Genomic DNA, 16,396 nt, shown 5'->3' with positions numbered 1-16,396 from the left:
AAGTATTACGTCAGCATCGATGGGGGGGGGGGGAGGGGTTCCATATTTGCTGACTTTTGATGACGGGGGGGGGGGTTCGAATGTTGCTTACGTCATCAACTACCCTTTATGAAAATGTGAAATATTCTTAATGGCATCTTACTCGGTGCGCCAAAAATGAGAAATACCTTTCGCTAGTTTGTGGGCCCCTGAACTCTAACATTCTCTCAATTAATGTCCCCTACAGAGCCATATTTGTGATCTCTAAATATTTCGCGAATCCGAGTGATCTGGAAATGCGTCTGGACCGCTTAAGTGCTCTGGAACTGTGCCATGTATCACTCAAGCGATCCATAATTATGCCGCGGATCACTTGAGTAATCTTGGAATGGGCCGCGGGTAACTTGAGTCATGTAGAACCGCACTGGGTGTCGCTTAAGTGCTCTAAAACTGTGCCACATTTCACTCAAAGGATCTCTAAATGTGCCACGGATCGCTTAAATGCTCTAGAATTGGCCACGGGTCACTTAAGCGATCTGTGTAGATGTATCGCTTAGTTCATTTTTAGAAAATTAGGTTTGAGGGGGCAGGGCACATCACATAACACCCCAGGGCCACATTTGGTCCGCGGGTATCAATATGGCTTAAAGGGTAGGTTGCAATGAATTTTTTAAAAATAAATTTTGAGTTCTTCAAATAGCACTGAAATTAATAGAAATTGATTATAATAACATATATAAAGGTATTTTCTTCCGAAGTTTTTAAATAAAATTTTTAAATTTTTAAATAATTTTTTAAAAATATTTTTTTGCATTAAAAAAAATTGCACTATTTTTTGCTTCTCTGTCGGTAGGGGGAGGGGGGAGGGCACGAGTCCTCCATGCGGTCCCCCACCGCGTACGTCTCTGATCCCACCAATGTGTGTTTGGAAGCAGGGGGAAAAGCCGATGAAGAAATTTTGATGACAAGGGGGGAGGATGTCAGAGTTTCGCTGACTTTTACTGACAATGGGGGGGGGGTCAAAAATGACAAAAAATTTGCTTGAATTTGAACGCGGGTGGTTTGTGATAAGTGATAACGAATTCTCTCACGAGGGATTCTTTTCCTTTCTTTCTTTTTGGTATAGTAAAAAAAGTTCGTTCAAATTTTTGTTTATAGAGAGCATTACACGAAAGTCCGGCAGGAGTGACATGCCCCGAACCTTTCTTCAATCTCTTTTATGTCCGAAACGTTCGTAAAGCTCCAGTCGGCGATTCGAGGCTGAGGTAAAGCAACTTCACTAATAGCGCTTCAGACGCCAATGTCAACATCACAATGAAAACCTTATGTAAATTAATGGAAATGAGCTGTTAATCGTACACTTGCGTTTTAAAGGACTGATTTTCCAGTGATTTGCTTTCGTGCAGTGCCCTCTATCGACAAAACTTTGAACTTTTTTTTGTTTCGACCACCCCTCCCCCTTCGTGAGAATAATTATTTTTCAACAACGCACTCAAAAATACGACAATGTTCTAAATTTTTATGAATTTTTTACCCCCAACTCTCTTTAATTGGCAAACATTGAAATATCCAGAGGAGAAAAATTTTGAGGGTTATATATGTATGTCAAGCAAATGAGGTACCCTGAATGATATTACAGGACAAGAAATAAAATTGCCAATATTAAAAAAAAAAAATAGAGAACGCACTGAATTTTTATGATTACATGGAATTGAATAGAATGAAAATGCCATTTGTTGTTTGTTAACTTACTTTTCTATCATTGCAATATTTTCCCCCAAAATGCAAGAGTCAGAAATCGTTCTTGCTTGTATTGTTAATAAATAGAAGACAATATCTTTGAACCATTCCGCTGGTTGTTATAGAAATTTCATGAACCACTCACAGGTAAAAATCGAATGTTTAGGACAATGTTTAGGAATGTTTAGTAGAATCAACGCCGCAACGAGATCAAAATACACAATGTCTTTATTTGAAAAAATATAAGAAAACCATGTTCTGCTTGAGAGCAACACAACAAAATAAAGGGTTAAATGCGTGATTTTTTTCCCGCGCTGACAATTTTTTGCACAATTAATGACAGTTGCTGAAAACCGGAAAAAATCATTTTTAAAAAATCTATTTCTAATTGTACTGCTAACACAGGTCCTTATAGAAGACGAACCGAGCCTCAAAAATCGCATATAAAACAAATGCATTGAAGTAATATCACTCTTTCCATATATATATATATATATATATTAGAACTAACAAACTATAGTAAGGTAAAAAATTCTTGTTGCAAACTTCAAGGTAAAAGAAAAAGAGAAAGGAAATGAAAAAACAAAACATTTAAACAAATTAGCAGCATCACGGCCCCACATACTCTGTAGCAAACCAAGGACTGTTGTCGTTAATTGGGACATCTACTAGCAAATTCAAAATATAAAATGGAAAGTATGTGACTTATGTGCAAAGGCGATTCTGAATTTTTACCTTCGAAGTGGTTGCAGTAATGAACGTTCAAAAAGGGCCCTTTGCATATAATGCAAAGCTATGAATTTGAGGGTAAAATTATTTGCGAATTTATCGGTATCTTGACAGTTATAATATCTGAAAACAACTCACCGTTGTCCAAGTAAGCTCCCAGCCTCACTGATGATGAAGAGTTCGTGCAATCCACAAGCTTGAGAATCACTTTGTTCGTTACTGGTCTCACAACTCGAACTTCAACGACATGCACTTCAGACGAAACGTTGTTGTAGGCCTCGACTCTCATCTGAAACGTACCTTCGACGGTCGCGTTCACTGAGCATGCGAATGTTTCACGATCTTCCAAACCAAACATGTGGCATTGGGGATGAGTGAGGCGTTCGTCATCAACTACCAGTTTGATCTCGGTGGTGTCGAGATCTGCCGAACGAACTCGGATATGGAATCTACCGATATGTGCTACACGGGGATACGAAACGATGATAGCGACGAACGGTTCGACGAGTACGATGAACGTTCCTCCATTTAAACGAGAGACTTTATTGGCCAAGTTTACGGACACCTCACACATAGACGGATATTCGAACTCGTGCAATAGGTTACATTTTCCACCAATGCCATTTCGATCTACCGCACGGATATCAGTGACACTCTCATTGGAGTTTCGGGTGCAATTCACTGAGAACGAACAGGTAACTGAAGTACCTCGAGTGAATCCGACTTTCAGAAACATCTTCTGTGATACATATGCGTAACTCAGTGACGGTATCTCGATTCCAACTATCTCGTCCTCGACATTTACGGTGATTTCTACGAGCAGTTCATTAACAGGATTTCTAACAACAGCCTTCACGTGGTGTTTCCCAGTTTCAGAGAACTTTACAGATAAGTTCGCGTTGGAAACGACCGTGTCCGTTAGGTCGTACGACCAGATCACTTCAGTCTCGCATGCGGTGGTTGGGTTCAGTTCGACTGAGAAAAAAACGATGGACCCGGACCTGATATTAGGTTGTGAAGGGACTATCTGAGCACTTCGAAGACGATGACATACCTGAGCTGGAAATTGGAGTTCGGATGTCTTCATAGTAGATGCAGCGTCGCCTACGTGAACTTTACAAGAGAAGGTGACTTCTTTATCGCACGGCGGCACCTCCAGGGATATCTCCGACTTGCAGGCTCGTCCCGAACTGGAATCGATATGAATCGCTCCATCGGTATAATAATATTCCCACGGATGGTGCGGTTCCTCCCGAAAGTCACTGCCACAACTGCAAGTCATCTTCATCGAAATCACCGAGAAATCCGAAGTAGTGCTCACAGCTAAAGATAATAGTAGTACTGAGTCGGACGGAATAGCCGGAGGCATCACTTCACTTTGCGAAATGATCTTGAAACGTTCTATGTGGAGGCTGTATGATATGATGATCTATGAAGAAACAAAAAAGAAAATTTTCAAAGAATTTTATTACGAATTTAACAGAAAACACAAAGAGCCGTCAAAAAGTTTGTTGTTATATTTGTTGTTAGAAAATGTGCTCAGCATGTTTCTATCAACTTCTAGAATACCGATTATCACGAATAAAGCTTGTACTTACCAAAGTCACTATTTTCGACGTGGTTCCGTGACTGGAACCAACTGTCACAGAAACTACATGAACGCCCTCTTCGGTGAACTTGTGAACCTAAATTATATACAAAGAAATACAATTATTTACCCAACACATAATAAAAATAATTTCTTTTTAAAAGCCTTTTATACTATAATGGCAGCAAAAGAAGATAAGAGAGACATTCGTTTGTTCTGATGGTCCATTGGTGTGGAACTTATTTTAAAAAGATTACGTGAATTTTTTTCTGTTTTTAGAAAACGATTGGAAAATATTTTCAACACTTTTTTCGAAAAATGGGCGATATTTTTTGTTGGGAGAAGCTGGACAGTACTATACACCAGCGTTTCTCAACCTATGGTCCGCGACGATGACGTAGATGGTCCTCAGGCAGACTTGATAATTCAATTCTAACTGGATGGAAAACTATCCAATTGTTGAAATTGATATTACAGTAATATCTATATACATCCACAAATAAATAATGTACTTGGATACTTGGATTCATTATGACTCATGAAGGAAACTGAGGGAAATTGCGATCCTAAATACGGAATATCACTAATATGCGGCCCAAAAATGCAATTTACGACAAATTTGTTAATTACCGCAAACAGGGGTAAATGGTGGAGAAATAAAAGGTTGCTATGAATCACAGTAAACAAAAATTTGGCAGAAAAACATTCAAATGACTCGATTACTGTAAAATACGGGACGTCGCCAATTGTCTTTAAAAATTGCTTACAGATTACATTAACTCTTTATAGTCAATTGCTAAATATTTTGATTAAAACTCAAAATTCTATAGAAAAACCAATACATGACGAGTGTTTAATCAAATTTGTTTTGCCTCTCTTATGTTTCTATGCTTCACTTCTATGTAAAAAAAGAGAAAGAAATACCATTGGATAAAACTGATAAGCATACCTTGTCATGTACCTATTAATAATAATAATATTTATTTGCATATAGGCCATTGGCCCGTTACAAAGACCGGCAACATCATAATTACACACAAAAATACATTTACAAAAATACATCATAATTCAAAAAATAGTAATAAAATGAAACGAGGGTCGGGGGTTAATTAATTTTTACATATCAACTTCAGATAGAAGTAAACAGACATTGTTAAAAAAATTGTGTATATCTAATATAAAATTTCTATTCGATGAGTTAATATTTAATAATTGCAGAAATCCATTTTCATTATAATTAATAAATTCACAGTGCGGCAAAATATATCTGTTACGGTAAACATGAAAAAGGGAACAATGAAATAGGATATGTACGACACTACCATTGAGTCCAGAACTACAAAACGCACAGATGTCTTCGCAGTTATAACAAAATGTAATTTCACCATTGTCACTCAGAAAGGATAAACTAGATCTCAGTCGGAAAAAAGTACGAATGACTCTGAACGGTAAATTAAAATTAAAATATGGCTCGCGTAAAAATGAAAAAATTAAATGTTTATAATGTGGGAAATATGTTGAGTTTAAAATATGATTATAATCTTTATGATAATCGCAAGTTACAATATGATTTAAAATGAAAGGTATAGTACGTTTAATTTCGGGAATAGACAGTGACCATACATAAGCATAGCCATATTCGGATAAAATATGTTCAACTTGAGAAACCCAGTTAAAAGTTGTATTGTTATTTTTCCGATTTTTAAGGGCAATAAAACATTTTTTTGTTAGCCTGTTATTGCCAAGATTCAGAATGCGTACCCATAAATTCAGAATTAATTTTATTACCGATCGTTTTAGAGTTGCTCGTCCAGTTTCGTATCGTATTATATAGCCAGGTGTGTTGGATCTCAATCGGAAAACTCTTTTTAAAAAAGTTAAATGGATTTTTTCAATTTCGTCAAGGTACCCGTGACTCCAAACACCAGAACCGTACAATAACACCGAGGAAACAAGTGAGTTAAACAATTTCAAATGAGTACCAAGGTTATTGCATTTAGTTTTAATTAACAAAGGTATTAAAGAGTTAACAGCAACTTTTGCTTTATTAATAAAAAAAGAAGCAGCTATGGAGAAAGAACCAGAAGAAGAAAAAGGCACACCCAGATAAGTATATTGTTTGGACACTTCTATTTCTTGATTTTTCCAGAACCATTTATCTGATTTGGCAATTTTGCCCCCTTTTCTAAAAATAACAACATTTGTTTTATTCAAATTAACTTCCAATTCGATACTCTCAAAGAAATTAAAAACTAAATTGATTTTTCGCTGTAAATTTTGCTTCGTATCAGCAACCAGGACCATATCATCTGCATAAAGCAGGATATGTACTTCAGTATTAGAGTCAACACATATGCCAGGAATACCCGAATTTTCCAATAACGGAACTATATCATTGATATATAGGGAGAAAAGGTTAGGGCTTAAGATCTCTCCCTGCAATACACCAGATTTTATAGGGAAACTTGATGAAATCTCCTCGTTAAAACGTACATATGCTTTTGCTTTATCATAGAAATTTTTTATAGTTAAGATGAACCCGTGACTAATTCCATAACGAGATAACTTTTCCCATAAAATGCTATAATTTACAGAATCGAACGCGCGACTGAGATCAATGAAAGCGGTATAAAGTTTACGTCTCTTTTTCGAAAACTGCAATTGGATTAAAGAATTCAAAGTGAAAATATGATCAATGCAGCCAAAACCCTCCCTAAACCCTGCTTGGTAATCACTAATGATATTATTTTCACTTAACCAGAAGTTCAGTCGCTGATTTAGAATGGAGGTGAAGAGTTTGCACGTACAGCAAACTAGAGAAATTGCGCGCTAATTTGATACGAGATGGACATCACCCTTTTTAAAAATGGGGTTAAGAATTAATTTTGACCATGCGTCGGGGAATGTATTGGATGACAATATTTTATTAAAAAGAATTAGTAAAAGAAGTTTAGCATTTTCTGGTAAATTAATTAAAAATTCATTTCTAACATCATCGTGTCCAGGTACTTTGTTTTGCTTGAGTTTTTTAAGATTGTAATCAAGTTCGACCATGAGAATGTCCCGATCTAAAATTGGATCTTTATAAGAAATTATGATATCTCTCGCAGGTGCACTTGAGTTTCTTGAGGGCATAAAATTGGAAAAATAAGTGTACCAATTTTCAATTGAAATGTCTGGAACGATTCTGCGATTTCTTTTAAATTTATTTATTAGGTACCAAAATTCCTTTGAATTTCTGGTATTCATTAAATTAGCATTAAAATCTAAAAAATAATTTTGTTTACTTCGTCTCAGGGTACTTTTGTAACTTTTCTTACAAGATATGTAGTTTAATCGATCAATTTCTGAATGAGAGGACCTAAATCTCTTTAAGGCCCGTTTACATAATGTCAACGCTTTTTTGCATTCATTATTGAACCATGATTCATACAGCTTACAATTAGAGCCGTAACTTCTCACCATTCCCACGGAACGAGCAGCATTTTTTATGGCATTCTCAACAACAGAAAGTGAATTATCAACCGAGAGACTTGAAAAAAATTCTGGAGAGATTGTCATTTTAGAGTTTAACTCACTACGGAAATGTTCTTTGAGAGCAGGATTCCAAATCAATTTGTTAGTGGTTAATGTGCGAGGTTTTTGTTTATTATTTTTCTGGGATGTTCGGATATTTGAATGAAAGGATGTCACCAAAGGGCTGTGGTCAGACTCAATCCAGTGAACAATTTCAAATTTATTTATAAGCTGCAATAAAGCGGGAGAGGTTGCAACATAATCAATGACACTAGATCCCTGCCCCCCAATAAAAGTAAACTGTCCAATAAAATCACTCGCTATTCTTCCATTTAGGATTGTCAATGAGCAATCGTTGCATAGATCCAAAAACAATTTTCCACGATTATTTAAATTATTATCAAGAGATTTACGGATTAATGAAAGGGAACTATGAAAAATATTATCCCCGGTATATAGATCACCTTTCAGTCCAATACGTGCATTAACATCTCCACACAAAATAACATTAAAACCTTGATCAATCAGATTGAGGATTACATTTTTTAGAGGGAAAACTAAATGATCATGATCTGTGCCAGGGGGTAAATATACACCAACAATAGCAATCGGAGACACGTTGATTTGTTTTAATTTATTAATTTTACAAACAATCCAGTTTTGCGATGAATCAAAATGTACAATATTTGCGATACCTGATTTGATTCCAAACATTATCCCACCCGAGCATCTACCAAATTTGTGTGTTCTACTTGCATTTATTTGAAATAACTTAAATTTTTTCCAAATTATTGGTGGCAGTATATTTTTTGACATCCAGGTCTCAGTTAGAATAAAAATGTCAAAATTGGATATACGGCGGAAAACATTATGCGATTTATTTAAAAATCCATTAATATTCCAATAGAAAATATTGAATTCGCTTTGGCTACACAGATTTTTTTCTTTTCCAACAATTGCATCGGAATTATCATGATTACCGTTAATTATATTATTTGAATTTAACACATAAAAATTGTCATTTTGATTTTTTTCATTTGAATTGACATTTTGATTGTTAACATTAAAGATACGGCACTGACCATCAACATTTAAATCGGCATTTCTGTTACAAATGACCAAATCAGTGTGTGCATCAACAAAATTCAAATTCGCATTTTGAGATAAAGGCAAGAAATCAACACTTCGATTTACAGGTAATAAATCGGAATCAAAATCACTCTCAACCAGATTAATAATCTGATCGCAAAAGATTACTTCATCATGTAAATTAGATCCATGATGATTAGAGATTCCAGGGTCTACGTTGAAAGTTATGTTATTTAGCAAAGACTTTGCATTATAATACACTGAAGGATTTGATTTCTTAGAATATTTGGGCAATTTATTTATATGAGATTTTAATTTCACGGGCTCTCGGCCGCATTTTCAGAGCTTATTCGATAGTCTATTATTCGCTGGTAAATCACTGATTAATGTTCTCAAAAAATCATCATGACCATTGGTTGAAATTAAAGTATTCGAATCTAAATCGTACGTAAATCGCATACCTTCTATAACTAGGCAATCTTTTAGCAATCTTGTTTTCCTACCCTTAAATATGGCCACCCTCATAATTGGTTTTAATTGCTCTCGGATTATTTTAAATACACGACAGAAATCTTCACTAATTTTTATGCGTTGCGCTGTATCACTGAAATTTTCCTCTACTGGATTACTTATTACTGATGGTTCATTAGTTCCGCTTGGACTTTTATTCACATTGGAGGCACTTGAATTCGGAACTGGATCAAACTTTGAAAATTTTACACGCTTCATTTTACGATAACTTTGATGTACCTCATTTTTGTCAGATCTCTTAACAAATTTTGCAATAACAGGAGGATTCGTATCATTACTATGCGGGAGGACATGCACAATGTCAAATGCCACAGAAGCGGCATTCGGGATTTTCACGGCACGTAAATATTCCTTAAGTCTGTCTTCACATTCACCAGAGCTGGAGTTCTTGTCGACGTCCATTCCGTAAAAAATCAGATTATTTGAACGCGAGTATTGCTCCTGATCGACCAGTTTCCATTTAAGAGTGGAGATCTCAGACTTTAGCTCCTCGTTTTGGTCTAATAAAGAACTGTTGCTTGCTTTCAGGTTTTCAACATCTGACTTTGTTTGAGCAAAATTCTTTTCAAAAATGTCAAACTTAGATTTAAGATCATTAACGGCACTTGTATTACATAGCAGCAAATTTTTGATTTCCAAGAAATAGTTCTCGCACTCACATCTCGAAGAATGACCACCATTCGAAAGGTCAGGTGACGACAAGACCCGCGGCCTTTTGGAGGTGTAATTAGGTGCACTAGTCGGGGTACGTACCAAAGTCCTTTGAGGTTTGAAACCAAAATCCTGTAGTGACAGAGTTCTTTCATTCTCCGTCGGAGTGACAGGTCCTGGATTTCGCTCGATACCGGAACGAAAGAGTAACGCCGTAGATACTGCTGCCGCAAGCAGGTAAAGCAAAATATAAAACACACTTCCAGATTTTTCCCCTCTATGTGTCGCTTGTTGGTTCACAGATATACACATTTTCGGGATAATTGAATACTGCACATGAGAGAAATAACCAACACGGCATCTAAATTCAACTGCGGAAATCGGCATGTTGATAATGACCGATGAAAAAAATAAATAAAAAAATAATAACCAATTCAGTAGTATAAATATCTCCTGTTTTATCACTTAATATAAATGTAAACACTGGAGCAATTCAACACACGTCCGATGTCTACGGCTGGGGTGTTGCCAAATGTCATGTACCTATTGTTTGATCACCTTGTATCATTTATGTATATTTATAATGCTGAGTATTGTGTTTAAATAGCATGTGTTCGCTTGGGTCTGTTATGGATATTTGCATTAATTTTCTCCCCCTCCCCATTACATTGTGTTTGTTTTCCCCATTTCATATCCCCCCCCCCCCATTTTGTATGTTTGTGTGTCAATAAATTCTAATTTTAAAAAAAATAACGTTGCCATAAGTCACTGGCAAACGTTTGATGCTGGGTTGGAAGAGATCTCGGCAACGGGGTAAGTCCAGTGGCAAAGTTCTGGCGTTCATTTATGCCATAAGTCAGCAACCCCCCCCCCCCCCAATTGTAGTTAAAATTGCTGAAAAATTGAGGGAAAAAGAATTTAACTTGGCCATGTGAGATGTGTGAAAATACTTGTATTTATACCCAAAATTATCATAAATTACAAAAACACTGTTTATTAACGATTTTAGTGTAAGCATTATACATTTATAGTGTAAGCAATGCGTGCACCGGTATAGTGTATGCATACAGTCTAAGCAATCTCAGTCACCTCGTTGGGCATTTTGCTTGTTGTGGCGTTGTATTTGTATTTAAATAAACATCATTAAAAAAACGGGACAAATGTATAAAAAGAAATTCAGAACCACTAAACATACAGAATCGTCCTATAATAAGGTATGCAAGTGATCCGTCGAATTGTTTCAGACATTTGACTAGTTCTTTTGTTCAGAAAGGTTGAGAAACACTGTCATAGACAGTACCCGACTTTTAAATACAGGGCGGAGGGACTGGGAAAGAACAGAAATTATGGAGGCTCCAGTAACTGAAGTCAAAGATGTTTGGTTAGTCAGTGAATATACAGTAGGCTATCGATAATCCAGCTCCTCCTGTAACCCGGCGTTATATTAGCGGGTTTTCTTCAAACATAGATAAGGAAACGTGTCACTGCATGTGTTTGCGCAGAAATGTATCCCACTTAAATGGACTTTTTCATTTGACGTCTAGTAATCCAGAACACCCTGGTCTCATATGTGCCGGATTAGCGAGAGTCTAATGTATGTTGTTTTTTAGCCCTTTCCAAATTATTGGGCTCTGGGCAAATGCCCCGTTTTCCCATGCGGAAACCAGGCCCAATTGACGAATCTTGAAAGCTTTGCCAATTGGAAACAGTGCTTGTGTTTACCTTGACAGTCGGAAAAGCAACCCACTGGAGAAGCTTGGTTATACGATTGAGTTTTTGGCCCTTAAATACGATACTTCTGAAACAATGTCAAGCAAACACTTTGAGCAAGAACATCAGCTTGAAACTTTTCATTCATATGCAGATTTTGAGGAACTTTACTTAGGTCAAAACTAGTCATGGGTTCCGGAATTGCCGATGAGTGCACTGTCTGCACTTAGAAGAATACGATCGTCAAGTTTTACACTTTTCTGCCTTGTATAATTTAAAGAACGCGCGTAATCGTACAATGCGATATTAATATTAACGAAAGGTTATAACACGTCGAAAAACAAAATACACGAGAGAGATAAATAAGCAGTAGGATGGAGTAAAAGAAAGTAAATTCGGTATAGCATCATTGAAGGCAAAATGGGTTTAGTCGAAGTTAGTAATGATTCCCTGCGAGGGGAGATCGAAATCACTTTCGAAACCGAGATATGGCCCCAAAAGTGCTTTATTCTGCTTCTCTACGGATATTTCTTGAACGACAGCCAATATAAATTCAGAGGCCAGAATAGCATAAAATTTAGCGCCGTTACGGAGAAGGTTCGAATGTTCATCTAGAATGTATGTGCTGTATGTGTATGTGTGTGAGAGATGGTGGGTGTTTGTGTCGTGAGGGGATACGGGAACGGAGTAATGAAACTTTCAGCCTGGATCCCAGGGCGAGCGTAAAACGCTTAGAAACAGGAGTTAAGCGGTCCCCTGGGGGTCCGCATCCAGAAAATTTCCCTGCTGTTGATGCTGGAAGCGCATTTTTCGCTTGGCAACCAAAATCTCTACTTTTGTAACGGAATAAACACGACGGACCGAGATAACAGCAGCGCGATGCCCCTTTAGGGGGTATAAAAACAACGCAAGAATGAGGGGCGAGTCACTAATTGAATCGTCATGTTCCTATAAAGCCCTAAACAGAGGAAAAATTGGCAAGTCGACAAGTTGGATACAAAAACAGAAAAACATCCGGTTAATACAGACTTTGAAATCATAATGACATCTATTTAATAGACTTTGTTTCTAGGGATTTGAAATTTAAAGGAGAAATTTTGATGGCTTTCTTTTTTTACATTCAAAGTTTTAGTTGTATCATCATTGCAACTGCTTTCAAAATAAAACATTCTAACATGGATAGCATCCACTTTATGTCCTTAAAAACTGTAAATATGCCCTATAAAACAAAAAATATATCATCAAAATGTTTTTTCATTCATATAGTAATTTAACAAGGCTATTTAAGATGTTTTAAGCCATTATATGCCACATCACTATTATTTCAGTTTTCAAAAACATTACATTAACATTACAAAAACATGTTAATTGCATTAATATATTGTATGAAAACCCGAATGAAGTATGAAAGGTTTTTTCCTATTTTGGAAAAATGGTTTATTAAATTTAAAACATGGGAATTTTATGTATAGATATATAGAAATTAAGTGAATAAATATTTGTTATATAAAATTTTATATAAATATTTGTTATTTTTACTGGAAATAAAATAAATTAATAAATTAAATTAATTAATTAAATAAATAAAACGGAAGTTAAATATTAAATTACAAACCATTTTTCAAAATTTTTTATTAAATTAAAAGTATTATTTAATTATTATTTATTAAGAGTTTTAAATTATTTCCATTTTTTTTAACGTTTATAGCAGTCAGCGCAAAATTTAGGTACAATAATCAAAACTAAAAATTCCACTGCTTAATTCGAAATAAAAGGTAATGAAATTCTAATAAATCCTTAAGAGGTAACAGACTGTTTTGCAAGACAATGAAAAAGACGATAGTATCGTTGAAGAACAATCTCTCGGCTTCATATGTATAGATGGCTAGCGTTACGATCACATTTAAATTTTTATTATTCCTTTGAATCAAGAGTTTAGTGCAGCGATTGTCAAATTTATATCATCTCAAAATATATAAAATCGTTAATAAACTGCGGCTGAAAAAAAAAATGCTCAGATTTTTTTTCTTGAGCTTTCTCTGAATATATATATACTGTATTGTAATTTTGCTCATTTCCAGCGATTTTTGAACGTAATAACTCGGAAAATATTGCACTTGGAAACATGGAATTTTTTCTGTTGGGCTCAAGAGAGGCAAAGCAACAATTTTCTTATTGGAAATAAAAGAACTTAAACTTTGTATCTCAGTGCATATACGGTCCCTAGTAGAAGAAATGATATATCTAAAATGGACACGTTATTTTGGATATATTTCCTAATTGAAATGCTTCTATCAACAACGTTTCGAAAAGGTAAAGGGTGTATACGGGCACATACGAAGGTTTTATCAGCTGGCTGATGTGAAGATGGACGATGAATTCAGGAAAGGAAATTCAACTGCCTCCGTGGGGAATCGAACTACCATCTTCTCACATGCCAGGGGAGTGCGCTCGACCACCATACTACAGAAAAACAATTAACATCTTTCCTTTCAGCTTATATGCACTGAAAGAGACCATATATGTCACACCTAACCAGCACCTCCTAGAGATAGAAGGCCTCCACGCGGGTTACCATGAACTTCATTCAGGCTACCTAACAAGTTTGCCACATTTTGAAACACAGCACCCTATTTCGTTTCTTCTTATTTCGACGTAGAATCTTCCTGACTGGCTCACAAATACCGCATAGTGGTTGGATGTGGGGCATAGAAATTGCCAATTCTGAGCCCGATCATTTCTTTTCCGCGCAACGATGATACTGACCCGAGCAAGGAATATTTTTCTCTGAATGTTCTCAGGGAAAATGGACTAATTACTGGCATCACAAGCAGCGCTATCTCTAGGAGGTGCTGACCTAACTCAGCTAATAAGTTCATACATACTGACATCTTCACCACCAGATGGCGAATTACCGTAGAGGAAAGAATTCCGTTGCTTCTATAGTGTAGTTGTCTAGCGCATTCGTCTCACATGAGCTAGAATGGTGAATTCATTTCCATACAGAGACAGTTGAATTTTCTGTCATGAATTCATGCTCGCATCAGCCAGCGGTTATAAAGTGCGTATGAATAGAGTAGTATCAAACACATCTTCAGCTAAGATTTTATACCCTGTATATGTCATAAAATAATTGAAAAATCCAACTTATTTCAATAACCCTGAATGAAACCAAGCTGTTTGAGAAAATAATTACAAATTTTGTAATTAGCTTAAAAGTGTGTGAGTTCATTACAAAAACCCTCAAAAATATCAGACTGATTAGTAAGTGCTAGACAATTTGCTCAAAGTGCAAGGCGCACTGCGAAATGGCCAGGCTTTGCGCACAACAAGACATATACAAATATACAAATACAAACACAGAGGCTACAACGATGTGGCTGAAAACAATTACCCATAAAAAATATTATTAAAATACAGCAACTTTATATAACAGCATACATCAGGAAAAAAGTCAATCTAATAATTTATAGTGTGTGTGTGTATATATATATATATATATTATAATACACTGCCCATAAAGAAATTACAGTTGCCTCATTTCTAAGTATGAATCGCTTCTCGGTTTATCCCACTATGTTTATCGTACTTCTTCTTTAAGTTGTTTTGGAATTCACTGCATCCGGATGTAAGCCATTTTACATTTATTAACAACCATATCAGAGAAAAACTCCTCACGACACCACAACCTGGAATTGTCCCTCACTAAACGATACTGGGGTGTCCCCTTGTCGAAGCTGTCGTTTGATGGTGTATTAATAACTCATGGTTCACCCTATCCATCCCGTTGAAAATTTTAAACACTTCGATCATACCCCCCCCCCCACTCCTCCGACACCTGCGTTCCTCCAATGTAAACATATTCAAGAAATCAAGTCTTTCTTCATATCTCAAGCCTCGAAGCCTTTTATATATTACTTTATATAAAATTAAATAGCAATATCCAGCTTTGATTTTATATGTTTATACAGTCAGAAATCCGAAGAGTGCGCTATTCTTCATTAAATAAAAACCAAATGTATGTTTTATAAAAATATCATGTCTCTGCATACATCTCAAACTGATTCAAATATGCATAAATCTTCAACTTATCGCTCTTTTTGCCGCCATAACCTCACTCCTGGAAAAGGAAAATAAAAAAAAAAGACTACCGTCTGAAACGGATTTCAAAGCTGAAAAATAATTTTAAACCTTTTTTAAAAATACGTATGAATAGCGCTCTCACACTATTTTAAAAAAAAAAAAAAAATTGAGAGAAATTTGTTGTGCATGACAAATTTCGCATTGGTTAATAGAATGTGTTATACGTATTTTCAAGAAGGAAAAGAAGACGCTAAAGCAAGAAAAATTTGAGCCCCCTTGAATTTTTGATGCCGGAGCATCTCTTTCTTTTCGTTCCTCGCGCTTCTTCGTCGTCGTAAGAAAAATATTCGATAGAAGTCACATAAGACATGTCGGTTATTTATATTCATGTTTATAAATCCCTTCCGAGGAAAAAGTACAGAAGGTGCAATATATGCATGTACTGTGTGTGTATATATGTATACGGAGAAATATATTGATTCAAGGACAGGAAGGAAGGAGTCGGGTGGCCGGGGCCCCCTTTTTTGCGGCTCTGTAGAAAATCAGCGATCGGGAAAAGCCGAACGACACACAAGAAGCTCGAAAAATCAGACTGGATGGTTGGGGATGAAGAGGAGATGGATATATACGCATACATTCTTGTGAAATGCACCAAAAACGGGACAAGCGACTGAGAAAAACTGTGATGGAGAGAAAGAGAGAGCCTGAAAAAAAAAAGTGGGGATAAAAGTGAAATGGCAGGATGGGAAGTGTTCGATATCTTGCCAAAGAAATGATGTA

The 16,396-nt window shown here is 36.0% G+C and overlaps 1 protein-coding gene across 1 annotated transcript in view; it reads right to left on the bottom strand.

Moving 5' to 3' along the window:
* LOC149067449 (uncharacterized) overlaps nt 1-16,396 on the bottom strand; it is a 369,309-nt gene that overhangs the window by 191,764 nt on the left and 161,149 nt on the right. Inside the window, exons 7-8 of the mRNA XM_089252608.1 lie at nt 4,047-4,133; nt 2,587-3,877 (exon numbers count right to left, since the gene is read on the bottom strand). Coding sequence (XP_089108734.1) covers nt 2,587-3,877; nt 4,047-4,133 — 1,378 coding nt within the window. The remainder of the gene's footprint in view (nt 1-2,586; nt 3,878-4,046; nt 4,134-16,396) is intronic.

Source organism: Pholcus phalangioides, unplaced genomic scaffold, assembly GCF_987345545.1.
Source record: "Pholcus phalangioides strain wild (caught in Gottingen) unplaced genomic scaffold, Ppha-v1.0 ptg000030l_1, whole genome shotgun sequence".
NCBI lineage: Eukaryota > Metazoa > Arthropoda > Arachnida > Araneae > Pholcidae > Pholcus > Pholcus phalangioides.
The sequence above is the reverse complement of the archived record's forward strand: the minus strand, read 5'-3'. Positions and strand labels throughout refer to the sequence as shown.